This window comes from Drosophila guanche, unplaced genomic scaffold (genome assembly GCF_900245975.1).
Source record: "Drosophila guanche unplaced genomic scaffold, DGUA_6, whole genome shotgun sequence".
Lineage (NCBI taxonomy): Eukaryota > Metazoa > Arthropoda > Insecta > Diptera > Drosophilidae > Drosophila > Drosophila guanche.
Genome location: NW_022995743.1, coordinates 17,589,452 through 17,612,692, shown reverse-complemented (window position 1 = coordinate 17,612,692; position 23,241 = coordinate 17,589,452). Strand labels below are relative to the sequence as shown.

General features: G+C 44.6%; 1 protein-coding gene and 1 long non-coding RNA gene across 6 annotated transcripts in view; one reads left to right on the top strand and one right to left on the bottom strand.

Moving 5' to 3' along the window:
• Positions 1–726: 726 nt before the first annotated feature.
• LOC117587309 lies at positions 727–21,383 on the top strand. Its single transcript, XR_004574052.1, has 3 exons — positions 727–738; positions 4,035–4,038; positions 21,129–21,383. It is a non-coding gene; the product is annotated as an uncharacterized LOC117587309 (long non-coding RNA).
• LOC117587291 (zwei Ig domain protein zig-8) overlaps positions 4,840–23,241 on the bottom strand; it is a 59,404-nt gene continuing 41,002 nt past the window's right edge. Inside the window, exons 3-10 of one of the 5 annotated variants that reach the window (XM_034277882.1) lie at positions 16,554–17,541; positions 11,430–11,554; positions 10,550–10,639; positions 9,152–9,319; positions 7,517–7,651; positions 7,190–7,403; positions 6,743–6,854; positions 4,840–6,638 (exon numbers count right to left, since the gene is read on the bottom strand). In XM_034277882.1, the coding sequence (XP_034133773.1) occupies positions 6,620–6,638; positions 6,743–6,854; positions 7,190–7,403; positions 7,517–7,651; positions 9,152–9,319; positions 10,550–10,639; positions 11,430–11,554; positions 16,554–16,665 (975 nt within the window). In that variant the 5' untranslated portion in view covers positions 16,666–17,541 and the 3' untranslated portion in view covers positions 4,840–6,619. The remainder of the gene's footprint in view (positions 6,639–6,742; positions 6,855–7,189; positions 7,404–7,516; positions 7,652–9,151; positions 9,320–10,549; positions 10,640–11,429; positions 11,555–16,553; positions 17,542–23,241) is intronic. The other 4 variants (XM_034277898.1, XM_034277918.1, XM_034277890.1 and 1 more) reach the window with 4 other exon arrangements.

Genomic DNA, 23,241 nt, shown 5'->3' with positions numbered 1-23,241 from the left:
CATGCCGCAAAATATGGGATAGGGTTATGGAAAACATGCATGATGCCATCACAAAACACTAGACTCCCTCCGGCCTCTCTCGGATTCGACTTGCATGCAGCTCAGAAAGGTCTGATCCACCACCCCCTGCCCCCATCTGCCGCCCTGCCACTTCTAGACATTGTTTATTTGCCTTGCAACAAATTATAAGTACAGAATGTCGAAGGCTTCCTGACAAGCGTCTGAATAATGGCAGCTTGTTTGCATAACAAGCACGTGCGGGACGGGTGATGGCCACGGGGGGTAGGTACTAAAGAATATCCAACTGGCAGCCCGGGCTTATGTAATGACCTAAGAGAAACCCCCCTCTCTTGGTGGACAGACAGTTCAACGACTCCAAATTGGTCAGCCAGCCGCTGGCGGAAGCGTATGTACAGCTTACATACGTGCAAGGTGCGGAGCTGATAAAGTGAGTATGCAACCCCTGGGTTCTTATTGAAATTCCAAGCCAAGGTCATATAAAATGTCATGCCAATGCCCATGCCTCCTATCTGACATTGATGGCTGGCGTGTCAATTAAGTTCCGCTTGGCGACATGCAATCTGCAAATGTCGGAGTCGCACCCGCACCCAGGAGACGCTCATTAGTTGCCATTGCCGCCGAGGTACCGATGTGCGTATTCATGTCCGTGCCGCAATTTCTGGCGTGTGTCTGTGTACGTTTCCGCTGGGGCACACCATACGTATGGCTTTTAGCTTAGTATATACGAGTATACCCTGATCCCAGTGCAGTCAATATCCTGTTCATTAAAATTAATGATTTCGACTTACCTAAAAAAAATGCATATACTCGTACTCACATCTGTGAATCTCTGTATAAAGGGCTAAGCTTTAATGAGTAATGGGTGTCAGTTAATATGGCTTTGGATCTTTTGGTTCTGTTCATGAATGTATGATGAGGCAGTTGATTGTGGCCTTGCTAGTTTGGAATAAGCTCAGAGTGCCCCCAAAGTAGACAACGTTTATTTGGATCGGGTGTCTATCCTTATTCTCTACTCTATAACTCGTTTATACCCGTACATATCTGCATACCTCCATCATCAACTTGTTAATCTCTTCCTTACAAACAATTATTCATATTAAATTTGTAGCTTTTTAAGCAAACAAATTATACTGCCCTCTCGCTCACTCCCTTGTGTTCCCGTTCTGTTTCTGTACTCTAAAATAATAAAGTGCTTTTACATTATACCACTCAGAGCCGTTTGCATACGACGAGTGTATGCGGGTAACTTTTTTAATTATGCCAAGAACATAAAATTAAATTTATACTTGCACTTTTTGCTCGACCTTCGTCTAAGTGGGCAAGTGGGCAAGTCCACCCAAGTGGCAGTGAAGGGAGGCAAGGGCAAGTGTGCGTGTGTGTATTTCTGTGTGTGTGTGTGTATGCAGGGTGAAATACAGCATGGACGTGATGATGCACTCCTAGCAGCGCGCCCGGCAGCCATTGATGATAACTTTTTTCAGCACTTGCACTCAATACACAAATGTGCTATAAAATATGTGAAAAAATATTTCTTCTGTTACTGGGTATGGGCAGCAACGTAAATGGCTTGTGGCTTTATTTTATGGCGTTTTCGTGCCTCCACCTCTGCCTCTGCTCCAGCTCTTGATGTTGTGCCTGTGCTTCTGTGTTCTGCGTTTTTCTCACCCTCTCAATGCTCTGCACGGTTGCATCATCAATTATGCTTATCAAAACACTGAAGGGCTAAAGTTTTGCTGACCAACTGCTGCCCTACCGCTGGCGCCGAGAGCACGGCCCAACCTCAGCCAAACGCAGTGCCGTTTCCAATGACCTAACAACAACTGCAAGTGATTTGAGTGCACTCGACAGGTAATAAATATGAAGTGCTAAACACGAGATACGCGCATTTTTCAGCTGGAAAAACTTTTGCCACATTGTGGCCAGCAATATTGCAAAAGCTTTTAAACAATTGCTCTGGAGGGGGCGCCGGGCAGGGGCATCAACAGTAGCAGAAGTCGGAGACAGATACAGATGGGGGCTTAGATAGACGGGGCGAGGGTATAAGGCAGGCCAAGGGCAGATTTTGTATGCGAGCGCTGAGCTTTGCTCCACCGAATCGAACCAAACCGAAACAAACCGAGCAGAACAAAGTACCAGTGCTTTCCAATCAATTACAACGACTAGTACTACGCCCGTGCGGCACGGATCTACACAAATGCACAATAATTTCTAGCATCAGCGGGAAACATGACAGGTTAATGCCTGGTAGCCTGCAAATGCTTGTCGGATTGCACCTGTGACCGCGGAGCGTATGCGCAATTTGAATGATTGTTTTGCGTTCTGTTTCGCTGTTGCTCCACTACCCTCCTCTCCCCGTCCTTTCTTTTAAGTTGCTATCCCGCATGTTGGGGGTGGGTGGGTGCTGCCCCAACACACTTGATTACAGTTATTGCAAGTTATTTTCAAATTTATTGTGTGCACATTCGTCCTTTCAACTGTGATTGATGTGGCTTCCCGTTGGCTTTGCCATTACCTTTACCTCCTAATGAATGATAATGCGGAACGTGGGAAGCAAATACTGCAGCGCATGCCTACCCAACTGAGCGGATGTAATGAAAAATGCGTCCTTAATTGGAAGACGCATCCGTTTTCCATACTACATTTACTGAGTAGAAACTTAAATTCTTGCTCTGTAATTTGCACCTCAATTCTACTGATTAAGAATTGATTACCAGCAAATACATTGCTGCGACTGATTTTTTATGTATATCCACTTCATGTGTCTAAAATTTAAGTTCAGTCCCATTGCTTTATGATTTAGTTTGACCAATCAGATTTTAATCAGTTCCCGTTGATAAGAAGTTTGAGGATTTTTACTGTCTTCCTATTGGGGGAATGCAAAAAAGGTATAAGTCGAGGCTGTTAAGGAAAATATTTATGAAATAATGTTGTCGCGTATGTTGCAGCATCAGCTGTGCGGCAGAGGCGGGAAAGAGAGTCAGGGGTTTTTTAATGCCATTAAAGTTAATGCATTGGAAAATTCGATTATTTACAATTTTTACAGCTTTACCATAAATTGATGTCACGGGACTGAGCTTTTAAGCAAACAGGCGGCCAAAAGCTTAGCTTAGCAGCTGTCACCGTGTGGGCTGTGGCCGTGTGTGCGCTCGAATGTATGTATGTATTCCCATGTGTACCCATGTGCAACTCTGCATGTTTGCCTAAATATGTCTATCTGCTCGACCTTAGCACTCGGTAGGCACTGGAAGGAGGGCGTTGAAATTAGGTAGCACTGTGGAAAGGCCTGAGTTGTCGGGATGGTTTCGTGCGAAACTTTTTAATCAAAACGGCAAATCGAAAGAAAAAAGTGGCAAACTTTTCAATCTCTCAAACGTCGAAGTATTTCGACACACTCGATTCTGGGCTGTCAACAGCCAATTCCGCCCGTTTGGCTGCATGAAAAAGAAAGAAGGATTCGTTGGACCCGGCTCCCTGTTGGTGTGTGTACACTATAATTTCTTGTTGAAATTTCTCCGTTACTTTTTCAGTTGAATGTTTTCCTTTTTAGCCTGGCCTGCCTCAGACCCGGCCCTACCTGCCACTTGTGCATGGCAAATTTACTCGGGGTTCATTTGATTTGCCGAAAACTTTGGTGGCCACAAAAGTTTGCTTCTTGGCTAGAGCGCCAGCGTTCAATGCATTTGATTTTGGCCAACATTCAAGAGTGTGGAGGTGGTTGTGTTTAAGTATGTACATATTTGTGTGTGTGTGCCCAAGTGCAACATTTTTGCTGGCAAAATGAACCGCGACGAGGGCGTTGCTGAATGAAATGATGACAGAGAGTAAACTGCCAGGCTTAAGGAAAATGTCGAAAAATAATTGGCGCGCCGTTCCAAAAAAGTACTAAGTTCCACAAATAAGTAGCGCCCTTTCTTATTCAACTGTTACAGTTTGTGTGGATATTGGAGACCAATTATGGCGTGTCAACCTGCGCCGTCCTCACAATGCTCCTCGAATTGGCATCTGTCGAGAAGTTTAGTGGACGTCGGACTGGTCTGATTGGCAATTGCCAATTGCCAATTGCCATTCCGGTACTTACCTAAAACAAAAACAAAATATGTTGCCCTTAGAACTCCCCCCGCCGGAGATACCAAAAAAACAGAGGAGCTTAGTTATTATTTAAATTACATTTATTTTCTCATGATAATCACTTGATTTATTCGAATGCATTTGATTCGTTTTGTTTTCCATCATATTTCCCCTTTTCTATCCAGTATTATCTGTTGTTTCTCATTCTTTGTATCTGTGTGTGCGAGCACAATGTATCTTTTGTTCGTTTTGGTTTTGGTTACTTTTATTAATATGTATTATTATTATTAAATTCATATTCATTAAATAGTTGCAAGTTGAAATTTTACATTTATGCGCACGAGCATTTACATTGAAAACAATTGAATCGCTTCTGAAATTGTTTCTGTATTTAATTATCCATCGCTATGTTTCCGCTTCTTATCTAAAGTACAATATTTATAATATTTTTTGTTTTTTGCCATATGTGGGTTTCATTTATTATAATTAATTAATTATAATCGATAATTATCGATTGGCCACTATTAGCCATTCACAATAAAGGTTTAATAAAAAATATTTACAGTGGAAAAATGCTTAACAGTGGAAAACAACTAAATGTTCCATACAATCCGATTGAATTAAATTTAATTCGATTAAATTCAATCCAATAAAATGAGTAGAAGTTGTTCAACGGGCTCTGGGCATACGCATACACATGCAAACACATCAAGGAGACTCTGGGAATGTAACTATCAGTTTTCGGATTTCTCAATATCTTCAATATTTTTACTATGGTTCAATGATTACGCTAAGATTTTGGTTTCGGTTTACACTAAGGAATCTATTCAAACTTCAATTAGTATCTCTCAACAGCTTTATGTTGTAAATTACGTACTGACACTGAACGAATGTTAGTTATTTTTTCTTGTTTGTTTCTTTGTTGGTTGGTTAAATCTGACAACACACCGATTGCATTTCGGGGAAACTGCCGCATTGTGATATATCGTATATGTTTGTAGACTGCTGCCCCTTGCGACAGAGGGCAGAGTGTAAGAAACAGTCGGGAGGTTGTACATACTTTATATATTACGTAGATGTTTGTTGCTTTCCTGGCTTGATCGATTGAGGTGTTTAGGTGATGTTAGGAGTGAAGATGGGTGTCCGGAGAATGTGGGAAATTAAATGGACACTTTTTGAAGATACGAACGAGATGAATTGAAGGAATTCCCGGATTTGGCTGACTGATGAAGTTTTATTATCCTACGCTTTTTAATCTATATGTAGCTAGGTGTCTCCCTCCTCCGCTCTACCCTTAATGAGTGCTTGCAATTAATTACAGCTTTATTCTGACAGCTTAAACCCCCATAATGCATACCTTGGGCCTGACTAAACTCAAATTTTTCCCACTTTCAGTCAGTTGCAGCCTGCATTTTTTTGAGTACGGTTTCAATGATTATGTACACAATTTAAATTACGCTTTTTTCTGCCTCTGAATTGTTCTGTTCGGGTGTCCTTGTGTGTGCGTATGTGTGGGTGCCATGCCATTTGCAATGAAATTTATTTACAAACTTAATAACAAAATTAATTATCATAGGTTGATGTTGTTGTTCTCGGCTCTGAAATCGTTCCGATTTTTTATTTTTGTTGTGGCCTTTTCTATGGGCTGGACGTGCCCTTTGCCATCTTTTATACTTTTAGTTTTCAATTTGCAATTAGTAACAGTTGTAATAGTGTTTTAATGTCTGTGTTTTATGTCTCCATACATGTTTGTATGCCTGTCTGTATGTATACCTTGATTTAATGGACTGAAATTGGCTACTTATGCAAATTTCGTTTCCGTACGAGAGTAATGTGATGTGATGCGGAATGAGGCATTCTACTGACTCCGACTGAGACATTTTATAGCAAAATACTCGTATCCATTTTCGGTTCAACTATTTCATACGAGTGCCAGTAAAAACAACGCAGCATCCGGATTCATTCAATGGTAAATAGGGAGTACGGAGGGGAGTATAATGGTGAACAAGTTAACAAAAACCTATTCATAACTGTTGTTCACATACAAATACATATCAAAATTCGTCAACATACTGGTCAGTACACAATCATTGGGGCGGGGGTGGGGGAAGTGTGTTCCCAACTATGTAAACTAAGGCTTATCTCAACGTTCCGGGATGCTCATACATACACACATGCATACATACGAGTAAATGCATACTCGCATACGAGTATCGGTACCGTAAGAGGAGAACCGATACCCATAAAAACGTAACGTACTTTGACTGTGATTGGGTTTGCATGATTTTTACACTTGATTTTGAAGCTTGCACCGAGCTTAGCTTAGCAATTATTCTACCTTTGGTTTCTTTTTACTTCTTTTGGTTTTGTTTTTCGTTTCTTCGTTTAGTTATTTATCTTGCACCGCCCGCTGTGGCCGTTTAGTTTAAGTCTAACACTGAAATAGCTTAAATAGGATTTTTGTTTGTAATCGTGCGAGCACTTCGCACGTTTCCACGTGGAAAGCTGGCCAGCTTTCCCAGCCATGTGCTTAGGTCAGGAAGATGCGTCTGAGGATGCGAGAGGGGGCGAAACAAGAGATAAAAGATATAGAATTTGCATGCAGTTAGCGACTTGATGCAATTGCTTTGGCAGCTGACTGAGCCGCACTTACCTCACAACTACAGTGTTCAGCAGAAGACAGGGCGCCAGCATCGACCTAAATATGTGCGCCAGGCGATCGGCCGAGGAAGTCTTCCGCCTGGAGATGGCCGCCATATTGTCGCCTGCAAGTGACAGCCGGAATAAATTTGAATCCGAATTAGAATTTGTTTCGTTCGAGCGAGAGCGGTAGCGAGAGAAATTGCAATTACGAGCAGCAGTAGCAGAAGCGCCACTGCTCGTGCATTTGCATCGTCCCATTCCCGGGGATTGGCATTTTAATTTTAATAAGCTGCAGGCATCGCGCAATTTGCATATTTTCATTTACACGTCCTATCATCATTATCAAAATGCTCTCAATGTCTATTTAAATGCTAAAATCAAGGGGAAACTCAATATAGCCACCAGACTGTGGCCCCACTCCCATTCAGACAGCGTCTCTTGCATTTACTACCCGTACCTTTTGAGACAAAGACGTATATGCTCGCCGGCTCCGTGTTGCTGGCAGAGCAGGTGTAGTTGCCCGAGTCGGTGATTTGCGGCTCACGAATGATCAGGCGGCTCTGGGTCCTCGGCCCCGGTGTGGTCTCTATGGAGATGTCTCGCCTGGCATCGTAGTAGTTGATGAGCCGATCGTTCTTCTGCCAGTACACGTACTGCGGTGGTGTTGGGCTCTGTGGTAGAAAGGCGAAAAGAGAAAAGTTGAGCTCCAGTCCGACAGCACGGAGAAAATGCAGATGGATTTTCCACTCTGCAGTCTCATGGTCTAGTTCTGGCTGGGTCTTACCTTTTCAATAATGCAAACCAAATTGATTGTGGAGCCCATGTCCACATGCAGCTCGCCAGAGCCGAGTATGAAGGCCTCCGGCACAACCACTTGAAGATTCACAAAGTGCGAAATGATGCCAGTCGGTGTCGAGACCTGTATGTTTTATGAAGAAAGCAGAGAGCAAGTGCGGCAATTGAGTGCGATTGGTATTCGTAATCAACTCCAGTCTTAATGCCCCAGTAAACTCTAAGCAGGAATCGAGAAACAGCTTCTAGCCCGCACACTGTCGAGAAATCGTTGTGAGTGCAAGAAATGTTGCACTCATTGAAATGCAAATCAAACAATTTCAATTTGGCACGCAGAAATGAAACAAAAACGAACGTTTTCTGTATAAGTGGGGAAGTGCTCCGTCGCTTCCTACATGTCCCAACTGCTCCTCCAAAATATCCGGCAGGCAGCAATCGCTACAGCAGCTCCGGATCTGCTTCTGCTGCTGCTTCTGCTTCTGCTACTGCTACTGCTACTGCTAGTTCTGCAGCAGCAATGGAGAGGGAAAAATAATCATTTCGGCATATTTGCATGCAGCTCTCGTCTCACTCCACTCCGGAGAGGACATTGGCTGGCTGCCCCGACTGACTCGCTGACTCGGGCCCTGGTATGCGGCTTCTCATATTGAAATTGCATGCAAACAATTTTGAAATTGAAGCTACGTTTCCGAAACTGCTTCCCCATCCCCAGCCCTTATACCCTCCGTCTATGTATATCCATCTAGTCAAAGCAGCCCGAGCCCAAGCCCAAGCCCGAACCCCAGCCCCAGCCCAGGCAGGAGTGGCACTTGTGCTGCTGCACAAACAGAGTTACTGTCAAGTGTCCATTTCAGTAGTGTCTAACTTTGTTGCTTTTCTGTTAGTTGTCGTTGGATCCCACATCTCACCCTTTTCACTGCTTCTCCTAAGCTGCTTTCGTTTTTTTTTCCTGGCTACAAACACGCCCTTTCCATATTTGCATTCGCATGACTTTGGGGTTTACTTGTGCATTACTTCGACGAGTGCCAGAAACAGTTTCAGTCGCACGCGCTGCAGCACATTCGCTGCGACTGTGGTGCAGTCACTGGCCAAAATTTGTCAGTGTCGTCCAGTTTATCTGTCGGTCCCGTCCTCCTCTTGCGAGTGCTCTGCTCTTATGTTCCTTACTGTTCCGTGCCAGCCTCTGGCCTGCCAGTCACATGGTTTCGGATGGGCGGACAAGCGGACATGTCCATGTCCTCATGCGCATTCCCATTCCCCAGTCCCCATTCCCACAGCAGAGCCCATGCCAGCGCATTCCACAGCCACAGCCAATGCCAACGACAGATGACCAGATGTCCTGGGGCAGTTTCCTTAAATCGAACTTTTGCATATAAAACTTCATTTGCATTTTACAATTAAATCATGCACATGCGAACAAATCGACGTGACGTGAAATCAGCGACAACCAAAAAGCCCAAAAAGCCCAAAAACCCAAAAACCTCAATATTGCGTATACGCACACATAACCAGACAGAAAGAATAAAAGACAGCTGGAAACGAGAGCGTATGCAAATTTCACTTTCAACTGCGCCGTATGCATAAAATATGGAGCCACCCACACCCAATACCTGCCACGCCCACTCACCTGACACTCGTACATGCCGTGATCCCGCCGCTGTACAAACTTTATTTGCAGAGTCCACATGTTGGAACCGGGCGTGTGGAGTATCGCAAAGCGCTCGTCGTTAGTGTAGAGCTGGGCCCCCGATGAGAGGATGTGCCAGTCCCGGCGACGTATCCAAGAAATTTGGTTCTGTTGAGGAGAGCGGCACGCACGGGCTCACAATTAACGATCCGAACAAATTGATAACTTAGCATTACAGTCCGATAACCGACATTTATCGACAGTCACCGACAGTGTGGAACATAAAAGGGGCTTGTTATGGAATTAGCGTCAACATGCGAGTGCTCTAGGAATGTGATTATAAAAAGCTAATCAACGCAGTCGTTTTGTGGGTGTTGCGTTGGGTGGCAGCTTGTGTTAAAATGAAATACGACATGTGATTACCGGGGGAAAAACTACTTTTAATACCACTAACTTAATGCATACACAAAAACACAACTAATGGAATATGCGAGTGTGTGAGTACGTGTCATTTAATTGGAGATTCATTGACCTGAAAATGCATAAACTGGAATGAAAATATGTAAATGAACATGACCGGGACAAAAAAGTTTTCTCTTCTACCAACAGCCGCTTTAGGTGGTATCTTCTATCCGATGGCAGATACCCAATTTAATGGCCAATTCATAATCGCAGATGATCTGAACAAAGTGCGGACAGCCGTGGGCTAATTAATTACTAGATATTTTTGCCAACAACTGCAATACGTCGTCCCTTGCGTGTCCATTGTGACGCTTAATTGGCTGTTAACCCAGGAGAATGTCAAACAATGTGTACCGAAATTGTCATCCTGCCAAACGTTTGCTTTCAGCTACAAATTAAGCTCTTGTGGGTCCGATGTTCGTGCTCGGCTGCTTAACAAATTAGACTTTTGCGTGCAGCAGTCGAGGAAACTCAAAAAAACAAAATGAAAGCGCCATATAATTAGAATGGGAAACGAAAGCGAAAACGTAAACGTGAATGGCAACGAAGGTGGGAAGAAGGACGATGACGGGGACGAGGAAGGGAGGGACTGACAATGGGAAAATGGGCGGAAAATGCAAATAGAAAAGCTGCTGCTGCAGCTGCAGCTGCAGCTGTACTTACTAGCAGATCTCTATCTATCCACTGGTACCTATGTACATATCTCTGGCATTCTGCTGGGCTAGATGGAGATTCAATTTTGCAGCCACTAAACAAAACGCTTGTCTATAGCTACACAAACTACGAGTATGCATGGCATGCAGAGGAGTGATTAGAGGGATGAGGAGGATGCAGGATGTTAATGGAGGAAGCAGGGCTTTGTGTGCACATAGAACTCAATGAAGGCATGTCGTTGTCGTCGTTCGACGAGGTACAATTAAAGAGACAAAAACAAACCCAATTTACACCCACTCTATCCACGCCGGAGACCTTGCAGACCAGAAAGGCGGTGCCACCCAGCTGGACGGTTGTGTTGTGCGCCATCAGCTGTTGGAGATGTGTTGGAGTGAGCACAGAAGAAGAGAGAAAGTGAGAAGGGGAGAAACAGAGAGAGAATACACAAGACAAAAAGTTAAAAGTTCATTTTTTATGGCGTCGAAGGGAGAATAAAAAACGAAACGCGCCCCAAGCCGAACAATTAGTCAGCAAAACAGAGCCAGATCCAGAGCCAGAACCAGAACCAGAGCAAGGACAACGACAGCCCTACGTCATCAGAGTCGGGCCCGAGAATTCGGAAGTGGCCGCTTTGTCTTGATCTGGATCTGGGCCTGGGTCTGGGTCTGGACGGGGTCCGAGACCGGGCCAGTGTCCGTGTCTGGTTGTCTTGTGGTTGCGGTGGGCTTGCCATTTTTATAATTAGATTCGAAGCCAGTGCAGATGAATTATAAATAAGCACTAAAGATTAATTATTGCCGGGCAATGCCCTGCAGTGACTGGCAGTGCCGGGTTCATCCTGATCCACATCGGGCCCATCCTCATGCCTGCTGGTAATTAGTGTTATCCCGATGCTATTGGACTTGGACTGGCATCGATCCAATGGTCAGAATGTCTCCTCTTCTGCTTGCATACTTTCGTGCAGCAAAATTAACATTTTGACGGAGGACACTCCTGAACCCTGCTTGGCTTTGTCCTTGCTGCTGTAATGGAGCTGGGTTGCCTGCAGCACGTAGCACCTGTGTTTGCAGTCCATTCAATTCGAATTTCAATTCAAATAACACTTCATTGCACTTGGGGTTGTGGGATTGTGGGACAAAGGCTGTCCGTCAGTCGGACTTACCTCGCTATCCTCAAACATTGGACTGTCGCTCGAGTCGAGATTATTGTCCAATTTGGAATCGGCATTTATACCGCCGCGCATCCATAGTTTCTTCCAGTCGTTATCTGTGAGTATTGACTTCTGATCTGCAATCAAAGAAAGAGCAGCCAGGACGTAAGACAAAACCAACTCGAGAGTGGAGTTGGGAGTGGAAAGTGCAATTGCAAATTGTGTTTAGTGTTCCTCCCGTACCCCGACAGGACTCTCGTCCTGTTCCACAAATCCGATTGATTTGATTTCAATGCAATCAGCCAAAGTGAAAGGCTGGAGTAGCTGCCAAGTGGATGTGCCTGGCCTTTTAATAGTAAAAAGCCAACTCAGACCCGAGCTCAGCCACAATCTTCTATTCTTCATTTCAGATTTCACCTAAAATCTAAGCCTGTTGAAATAATAAAGCGTTTGATTGACACCGGGGGTCCCAGCGTGTTATTTATGATTATTGCCGCTACATGGCGTTTATCGATTTCCCGTTCTCCTTCTCCCTACAAGTACGTCAGAGCACGCAGACACTCAAACTTGACAAAAGACTCGCTCTTTAATTTGTCTTTGTGTTTATTTTGCCTGACACGCCATACAGGTTGACTTATCTGCTATCTGAAAAGGATTGCAAAATCTTTCGCCGAAAGCAGCACTCTCATACGATACTTATATATGTATACTTATACTTCTTAGAAAAATGTTTGAAATATAAATTTGTTTAATTGGTAATTAAAATCAGTTTAAGTCGGACTGCTGTGCCCAAGTGAATTCACTGTGGCAGGAGCATTTCATTTCAAAGAGTCTCTGCAACTTATGGAAAAAGGAAACATTTTGGAGAGCACAACTTCTGCAAATTGATGAGTATTATAACAGTTGAAACAGAGCAAGTTTTGCTGCTTAGTTCGCTATTAAGATGCTTCCTTTCGGAAGCAGCGAATTTTAATGTTAGTCAGAGTGGCTACACTTTCAGTTCTGAGTGTGTTTTTTAATTAGGAAACTTTGATTGGCTAGGTAACGCTGTCGGACAGTCCGGAGATGACCATCCGTCCGTCTAGCCGCTGAAGATTAATTTACGGCTGAGTACACTTTGCTTTTACTCTGCTTCGGCTGCGTGCTCAAGCCCCTGGAATATGGCCGCTGAAAGGTGAACTATCTATCTATTATTAATCCGCTGCTGCTGCCAATTGGAGTGTGTCTGTGGGTGTTGGGGCAAGTCGGCTGTAAAGGGGGAATTCACTCAATCAATCAGGCAAACGTAATGCAGAAAACTTCAGCAGCCAAGGATGCGATGTGAGCTCTGCGAAATTTCGAACAAGAAATGTTCCAAGAAATACAAAATGCGCAGTGTCGTTTTTTGCAGGCTGGGGAAAAATACACGGCTCCACCTTCCTCAACGCTCGCTGGCGGCTATAAAACACAGCGAAGCGAGCTCACAGTTTTATTGCCTCGTAAATTTTTATAGTTCATACTTTAGGCATGCGTATGCAGTGCCACACAGACACACTGCCACAGTGGTGCTTGGGTTTGTGTTTGTGTTTGCGTATGCGTACTTGAATTGGTGCGTATCTGTGTGTGCATTGTCCTTTGTTAGCACCGATGTTATTTATTTGGCCGCAGTCCGCAGTGACGTCAAAGTTCTGGTCACGCTGCATTGATTTTAAATTTGTTCCACTGTCCCCAAATGGGATGAGGTTTTTCATGATATTCGGGAACGTGTCGGGGAGCATCGTATCAGCTTCAGCCGTTTCATACGAAGCTTTAAACTATTAATAGCATTAAATATTTCAAGGAAGACAAAGGCGATTCCACTTGTCTCAAGTAGACTTGGGGCGGCTTTATGATGGGTCAGGTCAACTTTGGCGGTCAGAGAGGACAACATAAATTGTTGGTATATATGTATTTGGACATACATATATCTTTATCTTATGTGTTTGGGTGCGAGTGTGTGTGTGGGCCTGCCATGCATACAAATGCAAAGATATAAATATATGTACACATATACATTTTGGATATGTGGCAAGAGCCAAGTGGAAATATATTGCGAATGTTAAGAGGAATGTAAATGCTCAGACTAAGACTCAGACACAAAGCCAAAGAACGCACAGTGGGATGGCTATACCGTAAGGTCAAGTGGCAGAGGCAACGGCTGTGGCTGTGGTGCAGAGCGTGGCGTGTGGAGCGGGCGGAGCTCGATAATAGTGAAAAAACACGCACTGCTAATAAAAAGGCTAAAGCCGCGTATTTAAACGCATCCTCTTTGCTCTGAGCGAGTCCCACTCCCAATCCGATTCCGACTGTGGCCCTACGTGCGCATGTCAGCTGCCTGCGGCTTAGGCGTGTGAATTATATTATGCCTGAAAGTAGGCAACAGTAATAAAACTTGCGCAAGAAGCGATAGAAAAAGGTCCTCGGCGGCACTGCCAACAGAGAGCGAGAGAGTCCGCCCAGCAAAGCCCAGCCCACTTGCTTTCACTCTCCTCTCACACCTTCGCTTCCCCCACAGGGCAAACCGGATGGCTCGGAGGAAGTGGCAGAAAAAGCTGGCAATACATAAGTTTTCGTTTCGTTCATCGCATTTTTCATTCGATATCGCCTGGCCCGGCCCGGCCCGGCCCTGCCCACCCATCACTAAAATGCGATAAATAATGAAGTCAGCAAGTGCGGCTGGCATGCTCGCATGTTTATTATTAATAATAAATATTTCTTGTCAATCTCCCGTCCGTGCCACTGCCACACTGCCACACTGCCTCTCCTCCATCCTTTTATCACTCCCTCCCTTCGACCGTTTAAGCCGTATGGCGCAAAGTCACGACACACTGGTTATTGTCCTTGTTGGTTTTGTAGTTGTGCGCACTTGTCATGTTTCAAATTATTATTTATCTGTCTCTGTCGCTGTCTCCATCTCCATATACATCTCTGTCGTTGACTCCGCCTTTGTCTTTAGTTCTGCGTATTTCTAATATTTTAATGCCAGGCACTGTGTGTGTGTGTATGCATGTGTTTGAGAGAGTATTAAGAACGAAAGCCGCTTAAGTCGACGCTCTTTTTCCCGCTTGGCCCACAAGTACTTAGCACTTTTTAAGCTGCCCGGCTCTGCATGGCACAGCCTGAACCTGAACCTTAAACCGCAAGCCAAAGATCGCATCGTCTTGCATAACACCTCCTCGCACTCCGCAGACTCATATGCGCCATGAGCTCAATTTTAAAACCGCTAAGCAAATTTGTAAAATAGCTGACTGTGAAGCTACAGCGGGAGCAGCAGCAGCAGCAGCATGGAAACGAGTGAGCCAAAGGTAAAAGGAGTGCGAACGGAAGATTGGAAAATGCTCGAGTGCGTGCGCGTGTGCTGCCCCAGCGACCTTGAGTAAGGGAAATGTGGCACAGACAGAAAGGAAGAAGGCGCATGTGACCTTTTCGGGCTGTCAGCCAGAAGGGCTAAGCAGACTTTGTACGCCTTTGGCATTGACTGTGAAAATTATGGTATTATTTTGCGAAGCTCGTGCTGCGCTAGAAGCCCCAGTATTACATATGTCTGCGGAAGCCCTTTATGTAGCTGGTTTGGGTCCCTTAACCTGTTGGGTTGCAATGCCACTATGAAATATTAATCTTATAGGAAAACTTCCATTCTTATTCCGTGTCATTCGGGATGTTTAGCCGTGACCTGATGCTCCTACAATAAGAGTATAAGCGCATTGTCATTCCAGCTTCAAAGTTTATACCCTCGTAGCTCCCCTCCTTTTCAGCTTTGTGCGCACTTTAAAAGTCAATTTGGGAAACTTTTTTGTTCGACAACGATTTTCAAGCCACAAGGCGTCGCAATAAATTTTCAATTTTTGCATTGTCACGCGAGCTACGTTTGTTTTCACAGCCACTCTCCCCCTCCGAACCACCGAGGCGCCGTGCTTCCACCTTCAATCTCCCTCTGGAGGCTGCGTAATGAGCGGGCCGCGCGTTTCGATAAGGTGTCCTCGTTGGAGGCGGATAATTTATGCGTAACGCGTTCGACCGCCGGAACAACAACAGGAAACATCGCGGCAGCACCGACTTTGCGTGGCACTTTCAGGTCAAAACCAAAGCCACAAGGGCAGCAGCTACACACAAGAACAGCAACCGAACCGACCGCCAACAAGGTGGGTCGCGGTGCCCTCAACGCTAATCTCTCCCCTGTGTATTTTTCATTATCCTTATTATTTGTGAATGTTACGTGTTGGCCATAACTTAGACGGTCTAACGATGCGTATACGTGACGCAAACGAACACATACAGACAGGAAGAGAGAGGGCGAATACTTTGGGTGTGGCGCGCTTTTAGGCGTTACCGCCCATTCAAAGTAAATTAGCGAAAGGTCAAATCGCGAGGCGATGCGAATGAAAAATTAATTATTGTTTGCAGAGCAATTGCCAAAAGATTTAAATTGCTTAGCTGCATTCAGAAAGCTGCTTAAAGCTGCCTGTCTTCCCCATCCCTCTCCTAACTCTGCTCTCCCATTCTTCAGCAATGTTCGAAGGGGCCTGTGTTACCTGACAACGCTCTGCTGCATCCCATTTACGAAATGAATTGCAAACATTTAAAAACTCAACCTACACTTTTTTCTGCATCGCCCATCTTGTTAATGAAAAATTTCGGTCGAAACTTTGTGCCGCAGGTGCCTGGCCAAGCCATCTCTCAGCAGCACGCAGGAAATGGCAAGCGGCAAGCCGATGATAATAAAATTTCTAGCATAATAAATCCGTAAATTGGCAAAGTTTCCATGCCGACTTTCATTCCGCGTTAAGGGGCTTTAATTGTAGCACTGAGGAGGATTCGGTGGATGCGGATGAGGATGGGGCTTGTAACGATTTGTTGGCTTTTAGTAAATATTAAAATAAACTGCTGCTTACTTTGAGTTTAAGCAGCAACTGGGCTAACTGGATATTATATGGGCCAGCGCGGCAGTGGCAGTAGAGCAGAGCGAATAAATTTGGTTTTAATTTACTTAGCACTTCACTAAGCCTCTCGCCAGGCCCTCCGGCGAGTGCTCATGGCCGAAGAAATAGCCCTAATTAAATTCTTGGTAGGAGCATAAACGGGCTAGGGACAGAATAGTAAACGAATACCAGTACTCACCTGGCTCGAGTGTTGTGGCCAGCAGCAGCGTCGGCACGCAGAGCAGAAGGATACTCAGTTCCATCAGATGGATGGGCCGCCGCAGACGGACCGGCAGCCGTGGGGGCAACATTAGTGGCAGCTTCCCTAGTGTTCCGATCCTGTCCAGTCACTGTTCTGTTCAGAAAACTCTTCTTTGCGTATTGCCTATTGCCTACTGCCTAGATCTTAGACGTTGGGGCAGGCACATCGACAGGCGGCGGTTCGGGCGAGTGTTGTGCGGCTGGTCCTTGTGGCTGATTATTAGGGTTAATGGCTTTTTGAATGAACGCGCAGAATCCTTTCAGCTCCGGCTCCGGCTACTGCACAATGCCAGCATCTCCGGCGCACATATGCCTGGCTGATGCTGACTGCTCTCAGCTGCCTCAGATGCCTCTGATAAATGATGCTCTTCCAATGCGCAGCGTTGCCTTTTTTGTTGTCTCCTGTCAATGCGATGTCTGTTGTCTGCTGTCTGTTGTATGTTGTCTGATGCCGCCTGTTGTCCTGCGTGCAACAATACGTCCTTACCCCACTTGCAACACGTCGCCAATTTGCAGCTTGTTGTTCGTTTCTTTCTCCCTTTCTTCTCTAGGAGCTGCGTGGAGGCACAACTTGCATGCTCTCCATCATTTTTCATGTCACAGCGCGTTAGCACATTAAGCTACATACATTTGTGTCTGTGTTTAGCTGCCTCAGTATCTGTATCTGTACCCGTAGCTGTAGCCGTGGCAGTGGGTGTATCTATAGTGTCTTCTACTGTGTAGCCGGCAAAAAATTAACACTCGCTTTTTCTGAAATTACATTCAATTTGCTGTAGTGCGTGCTTCGTGTTGCTTTCTTGCTTTGTTTTGGCAACAACAATGGTAGGGGCGATGATGAATCGTTTCTAATGTAATGTCCTTTGAGAGCACCAGCACTTTTTCTGAGAGTCCTTTGTAGAGTTTTGTGGTAGCACCCAGACCATTATCTGGAAAGCAGAAAGAGGGTAACAAAGTGCATAAGTATTAGATTCCCAGACGAAAATTTAAGATCTTAAAGATGTGGACCAATATCGCTCCCCAATTAAAATATTAATTTGTTCGGTAAAACTCTGGCTAGATAGATTGCGGGGATTGTAATTCATTTGCATATAGAATGAAATTTATTTATTGCTCTGCCAAATTTGCCACATTATTTATAGGTCAGTGCGAGCGGGAGCAACTTGTCCGAGATTATGCAAAGCGCCCACCGCGGCCAACGAATGAATGGCTGAACAATTGCCCGGGCTGGACCTGAATGCTGGACACCACTCAGTAGGAGTGTGGCTATGGCTCCGGCAGAGCTTCGAGGGTGGAGTCTGGGACTCCCTAAATTTGTATTTATTTGCATGCACGCGTGAGTGAGTTTATTTAAATTTTTATGCTCGGCGCATAAAAAGCGAAGAGCACTGGAAACTTGGTCAAACTTTTGTACGATGTCATAATTATACCCGGTACTCGAAGAGTAAATAGGGTATATTGTATTTGTGCACAAACTGAATGTATGTAACGCACAGAAGGAAGCGTTTCCGACCTCATAAAGTATATATATTCTTGATCAGCATAAATAGCCGAGTCGATTGAGCCATGTCTGTCTGTCCGTCCGTCTTGTTGAGCGCCTGGATCTCAGAGACTACAAAAGCTACAGCCACCAAATTTTGCATCCAGACTTCTGTATGCTCACACTGTTACAAGTGTATTTAAAAAATTTCGAAAATGATAAAAGAAAAGTAAAAACGCCATTCCGTTGGGACTGACCATATCTATCAGATTACCAAATTGGGATCCGATTGGATCATTAATATAGCCATGAAGAAATTTATTTGCAGTGGCTAAACCCACCCCGCCCCGAATGTGAAAAACACCGCTAAAGTGCAGATGTAGTACTGAGTGCCGGGTATAAAAGTTATGACGCGTAAGAAGCGTCTTTCACGTCCCTTCTCATTTTTATCTGCTGAGTCGCTCTTTCTTCGCTCTTCTATTTCGGTTTTTTTTATTTCTCAAGTTTTTTATATTTATTTCTTTGTTTATATCGGAGCAGGAGCTGAATATGGAGTAGCTCTTAAATTTTCGTCGTTTTATGATCGGGTCTGTGTTAAACTTGTCGAGCAAACAGCGTCAATGAATCCGAGTCTGAGAAGCGTTGTGCACATAAATTAAAATTGAAATTCGCCCGCAAAATTGCCAAAGCGTTCGCTCATTTTAATTACAAAACTATGCGGCTTTCGGGGCTCTGCTCTGCGATTTCCTGATTTTCCGCATTTTCCGCTCGCCACGCTTGCCAAGTGTGCGATGGTATTTAATTAACGGCGCTCTCATGGACAAACATTAGCAAATGTCATGCGGCCCAAATTTATGACACACTCGTGTACAATTCATTTAAATTGATTATACTGCCCGGCTTATGGGTGGGATCCTTGGGGGTATTTTGGGGTTGTGGATCTAATGGTGTGGCCCTGAGCGTTCGTATGTACATATACTGTACGATTATATAGCATGATATTTGCTGGTACTTTGCTTCTTTCGCACTCTCGTGCCGTGTCGTAAGAGTATGAGTACGAGTATCACAAATGCAGCAGTTTAGAGTAATTCGCAGAGTAAATGTCATGCCAGAGGAATGCTTGTTTATGTATCTGAATTCTCAATGTGTGAGTGCTGCTCAACACAACTATGCACTTAAATGCAGTCACGTACACACGCTCACAGACACACGGACACAGCTTGCACACATAGACGTACATATTATTATCTTGACACAATGGTGCCATAAAACTTAAAGACCCCCACAGCAGTTTTGCCTTTGCTGTTGCCTTTGCTTTTGCCTAGTGCCTGGGCGAGGGCAAGCGCTGAAGGACATGGCATTTGCCATGCCTTTGCCTCTTTCTGCCCACTCTCTTCTTCTTCCCCTTCCCCTTCCCCCTCTCCATCCTCTTCCTCATTCTCTTTATGTTGCTGTGCTCTCCTTTCATTCCACTCGCACTGCATATGCGCATTTGTTTGCATTTTGCACACACTCTCGTAGTCCAACAGTCGTCCTTCTGTTTCCCCTCCTCCACCACCTCTTTCTGGATATTTCTTTCTTTCCTCTGGCGCTTTAGAGGTTATATGGAAATTGTAATAAGTTGAAAACCAAAAAGCTGATGTCATGAGGTTAGTTGCTGTGGCTCAAGTTTCAAGCGACAATCATGTGCTTTTCTTTCGTGCTTTGTTTCCCTCTGGTCTGACCTCATACTTCATTTTGTAGCTTTTGTTTAGCATGTCATCTGACTCTGACTTCTGCTCTGGCTCTGGCTCTTGCTTTTGCTCTTGCTCTCGCCCTGCTCGTCCGTTGGCTTTGGCTTTAGCTCTCGCTCTCGCTCTCGCTCTGGCTCCTGGTCCTGCCTGGCTATGCCTTAGTTGCATAATGCACTCCGATGGGGCGCTGAGCCTGGCCATATTGTTATTGCAGTCGTTTGGCCATGCTGTCGGAAATGTAACGGCATGCCAAAATGGTAAACATTCAGAGAGAAAGAGAGAGAAGAGAGACACACAGGAACATGCATAAATAAGTATGTGAAAGGACCGTGTATTATTGCTGACAGTAATTGCGATGGATAGTAAATTATTAAAATGTTTATTTGCGGAGTTAGCCATTTACTGACAGCAGAAGAGACCAAAAGTTGCATCACACTGCGTATGATTGATATGATGGACTGCTATCAAACCAGGGAATTCTGTCTCGGCGGGTGTTGCTTGCTCAACGCTGCGGGGGATAACCAACTAAATTCACTTCCGTTTAATTTCCAGCGGCGGCCACACAGTTTTCGGTACAAAAGTTTTGGCCACTAACTGCAGCTCTCAAAAGTTGGCTGAGCCAAAATCAATTTGGTGCTCCCCGCATTGGTTGGCCTTTTAATTAGCATTTGTAATTATCGTAATTACATTGGCCTGTGGCGAAATTAGATAATTATTTGAGGGAGGTCTCTCGTCCGAATCCATTTGCCATTTTCCCTTGCAGAGCAGGAAAGTTATGTCAAATAGCATTACGAATGCCATAAATGGGACAGCAAGCCGTAACAATGTCCATTCTGTGGCCAGCGTTGTGGGCTGCTGGATGTGGATGATCAGCTTATTGTTCCCGCCCGTATCCACGCACACGCCCACGAATTCAAATGGAAACGTCGCGTAGCGCATTTTGATTGCAATTGCACTTGAGTGCCTGCATAAAAATGCGCATTATATAAATTTTCCCCTTGAAGTGCCGACATTGTAGTTACACTGAATGCACTTGTATCCACTCATACGTACGCACGGGTATATGCGTGGCTGTAGCTGTGTCTGTGTTCGTGCGTGGCCATTTTGCATCTCTTGTGTTCGGGTAATTGTTTTGCGTACATTTCCGTTTCCGCTACGCTGCACTTGAATGGCTTTAATTTTCGCAATTTTTATTTACAGCCATAGGAGTCCTATCAACGACTCTAATAATGGACCAATTGTTCGCGCATGCATCAGAATTTGCATGCACTTTAAAGCACGCAAAAAGCAAGCATAAGCAAAGGCTATTGTTGGAAGCTGCCGAGCTTTTTCGGCAACTCTGACTCCACATTTACGACAATTATTCTCCGTTTTAGTTTTTGATATATTTGTTTATTATTTTACGAATTTATACAATTGATAGGGGGCGTGGCCGTGAACTACGATTCGGTGCGTTAAACTTCACATTAATTTAGAGCTCGATTAAAATAACGGGTTCGCATTGGACATAGAAAATAATTGGACTGCTCGGAGATGAGCGGCGATCGACAATATTTTTGACTGGTCCGCAGAAAAGGGCGAAGCAATTTAAGCACTGTGAGACGAGTGCTGTGAGGGAGCGATGAGCGCGACAATAGCATATTAATATAAGAGATTATAAAGAGAGTATAAATATAAACAAGTCGAGCTGATCTTAACAATTATATATTTGCTGCTGCTCCGAACAGCTAAAATAATGATCAAATCTAATCCCAAGCGCTCATCTGATAGATATAACACTATCGCTTCTAAGTCCCAGCTAAAACATTGCACATATGTATGTATGTAGTACATATGTACGAGTAGATACCACTGTGCATGTACCTATGTACATATCTTCAGGTTTTCTATTTATTTATTGGTTTCCTCTATTGATTCCATATTCATACTGCTTTTCAACTTTCCACAGACAAATGAATCTCTTTTTGAAACTGACACAAATTACGCGTACGAAACAGGGAACAGGGGACGAGGGTCGGAGGATGAGGCGTTTAAGCCGCTTGCCGGTTCGCTCTCCCAATCGCATTGTGTGTGCTGCAAACTTGTTTGTTTGCCAGCGGGGTGCAATGAATCCTTGCTGGAAACTTGTTAGCAACATTTAAAGGAGAACGAAACTTGCAAGTTGAAAAAGTTTTTCAATTTGAGCCCGTTGCGCGCCATCGCTCTGAAACTCGTCGCCACGCCGCTTGCTCGGGCTTGGTCTCAAGTTTTGCGCTTGTTAATTTACCACTAAAAAGTGCATTGGCCACATTTGAATTATTCCATGCCATTGCGTGTCTGCGAGGACAGTTTGTTGAACTTGAGACACGCTGCACCGTACCGCCGCCACACACATTCCCCCATCCTGCGTCTGGGGCATGCCGAGCCTTGAGCTGCTCATTTAGCTTTAATTAAAATCTATAATTGCAAAGCAGAGAAATAGTTGACGACAGCCCGCATAGCAGGAAGTTGCTTTAAGGCGTCCATAAGAATGCCACAAAATATTTAAGACCCCATTTTCTCGAACCCTTCGTGTGTCCGCGTGTTTTTGTGATGGGTGGTATGTGTTTGTACTTGTGTGTGGGGGGTATGGGGGATAAAGAAAAATGGTGGCAGTAATAATAAAAATAAAACTATTCGTAGTGTTTATTTAAGTTTAGAAATTGTACAAATTTTCGTAAATTGTTTTGTGCTTTGCCACGCTTGTTACAGGCCAAAAGAACCAAAGTTTTCCCAGCCATCGCCTAGGTATTGTGTGTGTGTGTGTGCTACTCTATTTATACCCTCCCCTTATCCCACACCCATCAAGACCCCACGGTTCGTGCAGCATTTTCTTTTTTTGCCTTTTCTGTCGTGACTGCAGCAAAGTTTTAGTTTGGCAATTTTGCTTTTCCGTTCGCTTCGCTTCTGTTCGTTTTTTTTTATTCGTTTGCCGTTTTTTGTTCTCTGTATTTTTCTTACTTTAGCAGTTGAGTTTCGCCTATTTTTTTGGGGAATTTTTGTTTCGTTTTGTGCTTTGTTAGTTCCGTTTCCGCTCGACGCTAGCGCGCAGCACACACTCCCCTCCCCACACACACCGGCGCCACTCCACGGCCAGCCCTGACTGCTCCATTTTCGCGACTGGTTCGCTCGTTTTTATTTCATGTGGTGTTGTAAACTTATTTCCCCGTTCACTGATTTATTTTCTAAACAATTAAAGAAAAACACAAAGCACGAAACACCAAGCAGCAATCACAGGCCGGGGACAAAGAGGAAGTCCCCACAAGCGACACAGATAGCAGAGTGTGTGGGGCAACTTTATGAATTTTTCAGCTGAATTATTTGCCGGAAAGAGGCAGGAACAGTTTACTGCCATGCGGCAAGCGGCAGGTGAAAGGAAGCTGCTCAAAGAAGCTCAA